The 11,445-nt window shown below is 39.5% G+C and overlaps 1 protein-coding gene across 1 annotated transcript in view; it reads right to left on the bottom strand.

The window, feature by feature from the left end:
* ift172 (intraflagellar transport 172) overlaps positions 1-11,445 on the bottom strand; it is a 54,946-nt gene that overhangs the window by 40,129 nt on the left and 3,372 nt on the right. The window contains exons 7-16 of the mRNA XM_005753241.1: positions 11,225-11,312; positions 9,779-9,993; positions 9,568-9,691; positions 9,177-9,272; positions 8,168-8,329; positions 7,636-7,689; positions 7,311-7,414; positions 6,256-6,341; positions 4,607-4,719; positions 767-934 (exon numbers count right to left, since the gene is read on the bottom strand). Coding sequence (XP_005753298.1) covers positions 767-934; positions 4,607-4,719; positions 6,256-6,341; positions 7,311-7,414; positions 7,636-7,689; positions 8,168-8,329; positions 9,177-9,272; positions 9,568-9,691; positions 9,779-9,993; positions 11,225-11,312 — 1,210 coding nt within the window. The remainder of the gene's footprint in view (positions 1-766; positions 935-4,606; positions 4,720-6,255; positions 6,342-7,310; positions 7,415-7,635; positions 7,690-8,167; positions 8,330-9,176; positions 9,273-9,567; positions 9,692-9,778; positions 9,994-11,224; positions 11,313-11,445) is intronic.

Here is an 11,445-nt window from a genome sequence, read left to right as displayed (position 1 = left end):
CGTACTTTAGAGGGCCTGAGATGTACCCAGAGAGGTTGAGTCTAAGACCCAACCTGACATATAGACACAGACGAACAGGCACACGCGGACACAGACGTGCATTTCCACCCCATATACACCACCAAATACTCGGCACTCACCCAACGTGTAGACAGACTCAAATAGACACTGCAATTCAATTTATTTTAAGCCAGTTTTAGTTATACTGCACCCCTTCACAACTACAGTCATCTCAAGGCACTTTGGTACCCAATAATATGGTGATTATTAATGAGGATTTCCACTAAACACTATGAAATCAAATACTTTTAAAGGAATTATGACCAGCTCATAACAGCAGCAATTCTTTGTCCATTACTACCCTCTGCTATTGTCTACAAAATAAAAATGTCTTGCACAAAGCTCAGTGCACTTTGCAAAAACATAAATCAGCCACACAAGAGGCTGCTGCGATGGTTTTTATTATTAATGAGAACAGCAGCAAGTGTTAACGCAAGCAACTTTCAAAACCCTGCGCACACCAGGGGCGACTAACTGCCTCAGGACAGCGGCACAAAAAGCTGGTTCTCTGTTAAGGCTTTGCCAGCAACACAAAAAGGCTTGAGAACAGTAAAAATACAAAAACATGCAGCTTCAGTATAAACACTGTGGAGATATTAAAAATAAAAAGGTTTATCAAAACAAGCCAACCAGGGCAGATGCAGAGCCTCCAGTTAACGATGCCGACCATACTTAAATCACACTTACAAAGAAAACAAAAGCTCACCTTGACGGGGAACATGGTGACGGTCTCTGGGCTGTCAATGTTGTACCAGATGCAGAGGTTTCCCCGGTTTTGGGAGACCACCACATCACTGCCAGGCACCCACTGGACGTAAGAGCAGAAACTCAGCAATGTGGTCTTCACGCCAGACTGTATGTCGTACAGATGGAGCTGCAGAGGACAGAGAAAGATAGAAAGATATAGAAATTCCTATTTTCATCATCAGGAAATGGTTTCAAGTCCAACAGTAAAGGCAAAGTCCAGCAAGTGTCACTGTACATAAGAATGGATTTCTCCAATTCCAGCTGTGACCATTAAATTTAAAGTTCGTAAATATAGAGTCCAGAGAGTTAATCTGGTTTATCTTCGCATAAAATAAAAAAATAGGTTCTATACAAATGTAACAAAACCACTTTACAGTCCATCAAAGCTCATTTGTATCCACAATAATATTATATTTTTATTATATACTGTATAATTTAAATGTTTCATAGGAAGTTTATGCCGACAGTACTTTGCACCAGATTATCTTTTGCTATCTTTAAAATAGTCATTTCAAGAGTATTCAGAGCATCATCATCAGTGTGTGAATGGGTGAATGACTGAATGTAGTGTAAAGGGACTAAGTAAAGCGCTATACAAATACAGGCCATTTAGCATTTAGCATTTTACCATCATGGATCACCACTTAAAGTCAGGCTAAGTTGAATTTATTTTGATTTATTTTATTTGAATCATTGATTTATTTTTTGCACCTGCATTTGTTGGTTTAGTTTACTTATAACCTCATTAGCTCAAGAATGTAAGTTCCAGGCCCACTGCACAGCAGACCCACACTCCTTCCACCTGTTTGTTTCCTTTGGCCATGTCTCCATACCTTATTTTATTTTAATTCTTGAACTTCTGTAGGTACACTGACTCTTGGTTGTGACATCCTCTTTATAGCCAGTCTCTGGAATAAGCCAAGCCTTTATGTTTTCTTTGTTGTGGCAAAAATATGTAACTAGTACTTGGATTTTGGGGTGCATTTGAAGATATAATGTGGTTATTCTTCGATCTATAGAAAACCTGGTTGGTGAATTTTGTTACCTTTAGGTAGGAGACCTTAAAAGTGAAAGAGTTGTTTCTCCTTGTCCACAGTACAAAAATAGGCCTTATGTATCTTCTAGTGTTAGGTCCATAATTTGTTGGACTTTTTGGCACATTAGGTCATTGTCAACCGTCCTAAAGATGTTTGTAAAAACTCCTTAAATTAAAGATGAAAGTATGCACTTCAAACGCATCTTAATAGTCTTGTTTAAAACCCACTGGTTTACACAACAGGTTTTACTTCTTTTTATTCCATCCATCTGTTCTCTCCCACTTATTCTTGTCTAGGGCGAGAGGCAGGATACACCCTGGACAGGTCGCCAATGTGCCACAGGGCTAACACACAGAGACAAACAACCATTTACACCTATGGGCAAATTAGAGTTACCAATTAATGTAACCCCACTAACTGCATGTCTTTGGACTGTGGGAGGAAGCCGGAGTACAGAGTACAGAAAACCCAAGCAAACATGGGGGGAACATGCCTACTACTGACAGCAAGACCCAAGCCTGATGGTGGAGCTGAACTCAGGACCTTGCTGTGAGGCAACAGCGCTATCTACCATGCCACCATGCTTTTTAATTCTTTCTTTTGAAATATACTACCTAAAATATCATACTATGCATGAGAAAATGTGATAGATTCGATTGCATTTTCCTTTTCATCTTCCTTTTAGACCACCCTTCTTCTAATTGGCTGCTACTGGAAACCAAAATGTTTGAAAAGCAGGTAGAAGGGACCCCCAGCTCTGTGTGCCTGCATTTAGAGCAGTCTAGCCTAAAGCCTAAACACTTGGCCCACTCCCTTCTTTCTTTGAAAATGTAACCATGTTTGACATTCCACATACACTTTATGGCTTTATTATTACTTACATCCTTTATAGTATAATTTGTTGCCGCTGTAACATCTCTGGATTAACATTTTAGGTTTTCGATATATGACAGCAGAACACTTAAAGTAAAGATTTGATAGGAAGCATTTTGCTAGCAACCTGTTCTTGTAGGTTGAGGTTTACATTAGCATAGTTAAACTCATTTGGCTTGAACAAAGTTGATTAACATCCAGCAGCTCCACGTGAAAACTCCCACTGCAATAATCTGTTCCACTGTGCACTTGATGAGAATGTAGATTCTATAAGCTACAGAGACTCCCGCAGCACTTAATGTGCATGTGTGAGTATGTCAGACCGCCCGCTGATGTAATCAGCTTCCTTAATGCCCTCCCCACACCCACCATCACTAATTTTAATAATGCTTTGTCTATAGTCTCACCCGGGTGCTCAGCTTGCCAACTTTAAAATGCAATGAGGACAAGCAGCCTGTTGATAAGGTCATCTGAAAGCAAGGAGCAATTAAAGAAACATTTTATGACTCTTTACTGTTGAAAAAAAAAATGGGAAAATGAAATTTCTCCCAGATTGTGGAGTATACGGAATTGCAGTTGGGAAACCACCATTAGTGCTGTAATAAAGGTAAAAGTTAATAACCACTGCAGATCAGATGAATTAACATTTACAGTAAACCTGGGCATAAAAAACATTTCACTGAAAAAAAAATCTGCACACGAGCCACAAAGTTTTTCAGTGATTGCAGAGATTTTTTTCTGGCACTAATTACCGTCAAACTTTTCTATTCTTCTACTTCTTCTTCAAGTCATTGATGGTCATAAATATTTTACAATCTCTTTCGCTAAAGTTGATTTTGCATATACTAAAAGGAAACTTGTACACTAGATTTGTAAAACTGAATTATGTGTCACAGCAAGTCACACTGGAGGAAAAAGTTAGACTCCACAGAGGGATTCTCAATTACCTGAGTTCTCCTTGTCTTTGCCCCAAGGCTTAAACATCAAACTTTTTTTTTACCCCGAGGCAACAACTGACAGCATCTCGCTGCTGCTCTCATCCTCCACACAAGGCCTCTGTGAATCTCAGCAACCTCTTACATATAACCAGAGGAAAATGAATACTGTTTTTTAAATGGGGTCTATGACAGCAAAATTAATGTATTCCCACTTATATGACATAAGACGTAACTAAAAGAAAAAAAATTAGTTTTGTGCAAAAAAAAAAAAAGGCTTTTAAATAGGGACAGTTCAACATCATGAAGAATTAACATTTAAAGGCCTAGTTTGCTTTTACTCCATCCAGATTATTATATACAGTACGATCTACATGGAGATGTCTGCCTTCTCTGGAACATATCTGTACCAATTAGAGCTCAACTTGTGAATTTCTTAATACAATATAATCTTTCCCAGACATTAAACATCGTTATAAAAGCAGATTAAATGTTCACGCTACACCAGAAAGCACTTTCCAATTTTCCTCTAGTCTTATTGTTTTATTCTTTTGTTGATTAATTTTTACTCCTTTGGGACTCAAAAAACAGCGGGACAAGCGGGAACCGTGTCATTTAAAGGGATCAAAAGCCAAAAAAAGAAAAGTAGGTAACCTCTGATTTAAACCCTATAGCTAACATTTCATGCCTTTCATGGTTAATTTATGGCACCCCCTGGTGGCAAAGACGGTTTCACATTTATCTTGACTGTCAGTCAGAAAGGCTGGATGACCAAAATGGTTCAAAACAGAGCCACAGCGCCTGTTTTGGATGATGGACATGGCCATAACTAAAGAAATGCCCCTAGCATTGACAGCCTTTTCTACTTTCCTCATCACACTGTCTATCATTTGCCCCCTCGCTCTCTTTTTGCCTCTGGGTCTCTATCTCATTGTGCCGAGGTTTTATTCTTACCCGCAGCTTCTTGTCCCTGAACAGCAGTTTGCACCCGGTTTCATTGAGCTCCAGCCAGTCAATCTTGGAGTCGTGGCTGATGGTTCCCAGATTGTAGCCTCCGGCCAAGTCCACTGAGGGGAGAAATAAACCGACAGATTAACTGAGTCAGACTGCCAGTGTCTAGCTAACGCTGGCCTTTTATTCAAGATCACAAATCAGCTAGTTCTTTTATAACTTTCCATAATTCTATCAGGCAGAGCCTGAGCTGTTTCTCTGCTCTCAAAATGTACCTGCTTTGGGATCCAGCTGATATTAGTGTGCTGATGTGAGGCCTATACAGTCTTTTTAATTAAAATGGGGGTTATTGTCCACACTGAGCTAACTGACTTTATACTGCAGTTATTGTAGGTATATTACTTTAGGAGTTTAATATTATGGTAAGTAATCATATGGGCTGGCTGAGTTCCTATATGCTATGACTTGGTCAAATACTACCAGTTTTCACTGAGTTGTATTTGGAACAAAAAGGTGGAATTATCCTCTTTGAGGCACAGGTACCTGTGTATGGGCCTCAGTAAAGTGAAGTTCAGTTACATAATGATTTCATTTATGCCTGTTTGCTTTCCTCTTGTGAAGAGTCTCTGCAACCTGCTGTTACCCGTAACACCCTCCTCTGCGTAGCTCTGGGGAGACATTTACTTTTGCGCATAATATATGTACAATATGACTGAAAATGTCAAAAGCAACAATCTAGATCCAATTAACAAGTATGACTTTAATGTCTTATTTATAAATGCTATTAATATATGTTATATGCTCCCCTCAATGACCAGAGGCAGACTTTCATTATGAAGAACATGGCCTTATAACTTCATTTTTACTCAGCCCATCATACACCATGCTGTCTAGTAGGCCTCCATAATATATTCACCCGCTGCTTAGAATAGTCCCCGAAAAATCTACTGTTTCGTCCTGTTTACATAATATTAGCCTAAAACACTTTTATAAGCACATTTATAAGATAAAACTTTATTGAGGATGTTTTATGTTTTCAGTACAAACCAAAAGCCTTCAAGGTGTGGGCCAAAGACAAATAATGATTATTTCATGGGAAAATGTAATTAATTTATGAGAACATGAATTACCTTTATGTTTAACTATTACAACTAAGGGTGTACTCACAATATGCAATCTGTACCATGCTGAGCACATCTGACACCCAAAGTTTCTTTAACTGCGACCTGGCCACTGAAAGACTCAAGCACAGTATTCCAATACTTCCTCAACGACAGCCTCTATTAAAATCTCTGTGGTAAATAATTAATAAATATAAAGGGAATGTGAGAGAACAGCCTGCCATAGCTCACAAAAATGGTCCAATTAAGCCACAAACGCATGAAGCCGTGTGTGCTTTTGAAAGAGACAGACAGCGAGCACAAGGGGGAGGAGCTAACATGCTGAGACTAACTGGGGTGTGTTCAGTCACTGAGCGCAGCGTGAGCTCAGGTCATCGGGGGAGTGGGGAGGGACTATGCCTACTGCAAAAGCACCCTGAGTGTTAAATCCTTTTCTGAACCTGGACAGTCACATTTTGAATACACACAATTACAGTCTCACTTTCTCTCTCTCTCTCACACACACACACACACACAGAGTTTTTTTCTTACCAATAGCAATAGTCTTTATGTCAATCAGATAAGCGAGCTTCTTGTTGTCTTCAACTCCTTTCTGCTTCCTCTCATTTAGTCGGACACTAGACACACACACACACACACACACACACACACACACACACACACACACACACACACTTGGTTTAAATGACATGACTGCATTCAGCGAGATATGGTTTTATCAAGTAATAACCCAGCATTAGTGCAGCGTAACTGGCTTCAGCTGCTCTTCATTATGTTAAATCCCAGGATGAACCTGGTCATGAATTTGTCATGCTGCAGTGTCCAGCCGGAGGCGAGCAGCAGCCAGAGTATCCGACAGCCATCAGTCACAGAAAGGCTGACAGCGCTGACACTTCTGACAGCTCTGAATACATTAACATAGATGTGTGCTGACTAGTTGGTTTAGCCTCACTGACTCCTGCGGACTCCTTACTGTAATGATGCAGAGGATTTCTCCAAAACTCAATACCGCCATCTAATGGTCATGGCTGAAAGCACTTATGAGAACGCATCAGGGTTAATGTTTGTGTCTCTGTTTGTACCTTATGTATATAAATTTGTCATTTTTTTAATTGTTCAAGACAGGAAAAAAAATTTGGATTTCTCTTTAGTTTTTCAGTATATTACAAATGCTGTATTCAAAAAGATAATGCATGTTTGAATAATCCAAAATATTCCCGTTTGGAAGTGAGATATTGATTTCATTGCCAATATGCAAAACTATCATTCATTGCAGGTTCAGGCTATTACCATAAATCTATTTTTGGACAATTTTGTAAATGGATGATGAAAGATGTGCTCGTGACACTGCTGCTGAATCGTTTTTGTTGCAGGGCACGGTGACATAAATGTTTGTAATTGCCTGAAATCTCTCCTAGTGTGACTTTTAATCAGAATTATACAGTTGCGACCCCCATCAGCAGATCACTAATACTGCATGCGTGGGACTGTTTCACATCTGTTCCTTAGAACCAAACAAACCGGTTGAGGTGCTCGAGTGTTACTCAACATACTGCTTCTGCATAATTATGAGGAACGGAGCCAACCTGATGAGGTGGGGGTTCATAAATTCCGTGCGAACTGATCCCAGAATCTCGTTGCTGCTGTACTCCACCAAGCTCAACTCCCCGGCATTAAATATCATGCACACCTGAAAAGAGAAACAAGAACAGGGCTGTGAATACAGCAGAGTGAAGAATGTACTTTTATGACAGGACCTGATATATAACCTCCTTCGCCGAGATAATTATATTTACTAAACACTAGGCCTTTGTGCTCCTTGGCAAGCCTCTAAATGTGGTTTGGGGTTTTTTTTAAAATAAGAAAACAAAAACAATTTGCACACTGTCTAAATGGTTAGTGTGTACTCACTGTTTCATTCTCAAAGAAGAACTTTTCATTTCCCCCAGAGCCAGTCCAAGGCACCTGGGAGAGGACAGAGAAAGCAAAATTAACTGTAATACAAATATTACAACAATACTGCGAACATAACACAATTACACAGTGTGAAGAACGCATTTACTGTGAGAATCTGACATTAATGTTTGTGAACCACACACTCTTATTGCGCCATAATGATGTGATTAACTGATTACTCATGTTTAGTTGTTAAGTATATGTGACAGAGAACAAAAATTGACAGTTTATGACCAAAAAAATGTAACAGCATGTCAGCTTGCATATTCTCTAGCATGGGGTTGCACGCCTATAAATGTTGAGTCTCTCTAGCCCATTGAACTAAAAGACCTTTTATTAAATGCAGAGACCTAACTTCAAAGCCTTCACCTGAATTTTTGGTCACAATGTTTCCCTTCTCCTATATTATTCCCTTCCAAGAGTACCACTCCTGTTACTTCTTTGTTTTATGGTATATTCTTTTATGGTATAATACTTGAGGTCCAACCTCGCTTAATTTATTTGTCAGGAGATCTCCCAGCAGGAGAGTATCTGATGTGTGAGCCATCAGGTAGCGATCTTTCCCCATGATCTTCACTTCTTCTATCTCATAACCGTAATAGGACTTCAGGACAACCCGAGTTCCTGTGGAGAGGTTCTTTACTATCACCTAGAATTAAAAGAAACAAAACAAGACATATTCCATCTTTACTTACGGTTTTGAAATCCAGTAACAATCGATTCACACACTGATATTTGATACTTTCAACCTGTTAATCCTGTTAAAACGACAGTCAGTTCAGTGTGGTGGTCGTTCCAAGCAGCAAAGTTAATCGCAAGAGACTCCTTCTTGTGTGTGTTCATAATGTGTGTATTTATTGTATAGTTTTAATTACTACTTTGCTTTTGCAAATTAGTGTGGCCTACAAGTAATGTGGTGTGCGGCACAGACTCATGCTTATTCCTATAAAAATAAAAATATTAAATTAAAAACATGGCTTTTTTTTTTAAAGATATTTTCTTAGAATTAGCAATTAGTGTTGTTTTTCCCTATTTTCTAAGGGTAACATTATAAACAACAACAAATTATCTATGGGAAATAATAAAAAAAGGCAGATATATTAATGTTTGATGGCTTAAAAATAATGAAAAACAAACAAGATGTGTATTTCCAGCATGGCTTTTTTTCCAGACTACTGTAAACATAATTTTCTGCTACATTTAATTTGTCAATTAAGAAGAAAATCAGATAAACAAAAAGGCTGGATGATTGTTTTCGGAGCTCATCTCTTTCTTAATCATACAGGGCTGCTTGTTGCACCTGAATTCATTGAGTCTGCATTACTGCTCTCACAAAATCAACGGGGCTGTTTTCACATCGTCTGTTAATTAGCAGAAGAAGGAGAGCAAAGAGACGTCTGAAATTGCCTATTTGGTTGTCTGTTTGTCTAATTTAGTGAAATTACAAACACTGTGGTTCAGCACTGATGATTTTCTTGTTGCCTGGCTGTTCCTACCTGGCTCAGGCCAACGTAGGTCACTTCATACTTGTTCTTGTAGATGGTTCTTCGCAGGCAGCAGTCAAACAGCTCCACTCCCCCACACAGTGTTCCCTGTTGAGACACAATCAACAATTAAACACCTAAAAAACGCAATTTACATTTTCTAATCTGGTTTTTTTTTTGGTCATTTTCAGATGGTAGCAGCACAGAAATAATAGTCATTGTAGAACATACATGCTTTCAGAGTCATCATAGGCTGTTGGAGTCAAGAGTTGGTGAAAAAAATGGAGACCAAAAGGCATCTTAACACAATGTTGAACTTAAAGTCACACTGCAGGTTAAAATAACGTTTTTTTAACCTTTATTTAAGCAGACAGTCACAGAATGCGTTAGATCAAGTATTTACAGCGCAGAGGCGTGATCCGTCTTTCTTCCAGGCCAAGCTGGTGATTGTGTAGAGGTTGGAAATTTCTTTAGGTTTGGCTTCATCCCACATTCCTCTCCTCGGAGCCCAATTAAACACCCGCAACCTGGACAAACATCACAAAGGAAAAACAAACTTAGCAGAAACATCATGATAAACTTTCCCCTTAACTCTAAAGCTGCCACACACCGACCGGTCAAAGCTGCCAAACACCACAGATTCCCCACTGGGGCTGGCGACAGCCACGGTGAACTCCTTCTCTGTTCGGTCGCGGCTGTAGTCGAAGGTCTGCAGGATGTGTCCCTCTCTGCTGTAGGCCACCACCTTCTTGTCACAGCCCCCCACCATGATGCTGTTTGCACCCCAGGCTAGAGCGTAGGGTGGGCACGAGTGTGTCAGAAGCTTACCCTGTGGCAAGTAAACAAATGTGTGAGAAGATATGTGTTGAATGGTGTAGAACTTTTAAAATAGGAATAAAAAATGCATGAAGGCAAACAATCTGTAGCTGTGTTCACTCATGCACTGAAGACCTGAACTTTTCCAGACATGCTGGAGGTGCAGTCACATTAAAAATTAAATCTTTTCTAACCCTCCAGCTCATTAATACACACTCTGTGTGACGTCTGATTGCATCAATACGAGAACAGTGCAGGTAATAGTCTGGTAAATTTAAAGCATGTAAGTGGTCATCCTGTTTCCTGCCTCCTGTGTGCTGTATGCAGGCAATACTAGACTAAACGTGCCATGGTTCTTGTTATATCTGTGTCTGTCAGCAGGTTTATTCTTTTAAGTCTTCCTGGTACTTTCTCTGTTTGTTTTTTTCTTTTAGTTACTTCCTGTTTTACTTAGTTTTAGTTTTTTTCTTTCTTCTTTTGCTTCTTTCCCTCCTTCATCATCAGGAGTCTCTTATTTGTGCCTCCTCTTCTTCTGCTTCCACCAGTCGGTGACCTGAAATTCAGTCTGATGTTTACCATGCTGCAAAATCTCTCAATTCCCAAAATGCATCTAGAGAACAGAGGATAACAGAGGAGGCTTGTTGGAATTGCTGGAGGATACACAGGTGTATCCTTCAGGGAAGTGTTTTCATCTTAAGTGTATAAAAGAGGTGTGACACACAGCTGGAATATACGGACCAAGATCATTTAAATGCTTGTTGCACGCATCTTAGATGGGACTAAGACGTGAGCAGAGGCGTTGATGATGTGCAATTTGGGAAATGAGAAAGGGGAATTATTTGCCCCACGCTCATTAGTTCACGTGTTTGACTGTTTCCACTTGTGCCTAGGGTTGATGCGTGTGCATAGATTATCCTGTATTTCTCCTTTTCTTGGGTGTTTCCCAGTTTGCCTCATTATGCTCTGTGTTTTTTCTGTTTCATTCACTTTAAGACTTGATGTTCTTGTTTTTTGTTTTCTGTTCTTTTTTTTTAACCACTCCTTAAAGGCCTGTTTTTTAATTCATTCTGTGTGACTCCTGCTTCTGCTCATGACAAAGCAGAATTTTTCCTATAGTGAGAATGCGTCTGAAAATGATCATTTCCATCAGTGAAAAGAACAACTTTGTACAATGTCTTAACCTGATTTCCCAACATTTTCTGGATTTCATGTGTGAAAAAACAGCTCCTGTAGGTGAATTGTACCTGTGATTCCCCTGAGCCTTCATCATCAAAGAAGTACCGCACAACTGTCCCATCAGCATGGCCCGATATGATCCCTTTACCAGAGACACTGACACAGAGCAGAGATCTTAAAAATGACACGCAGTGCCCGCAGAACAAATGCAGCAAAGCAGACAATTATTTCACAAGCTATACACATAGGAAATAGCTCATAACTTTAATAAGGTCAGCCCACACTTCAC

Source organism: Pundamilia nyererei, unplaced genomic scaffold, assembly GCF_000239375.1.
Source record: "Pundamilia nyererei isolate P.nyererei 1_Seehausen unplaced genomic scaffold, PunNye1.0 scaffold00415, whole genome shotgun sequence".
In the NCBI taxonomy this organism is placed as follows: Eukaryota; Metazoa; Chordata; class Actinopteri; order Cichliformes; family Cichlidae; genus Pundamilia; species Pundamilia nyererei.
This window is presented reverse-complemented; position numbering and strand designations above follow the sequence as displayed.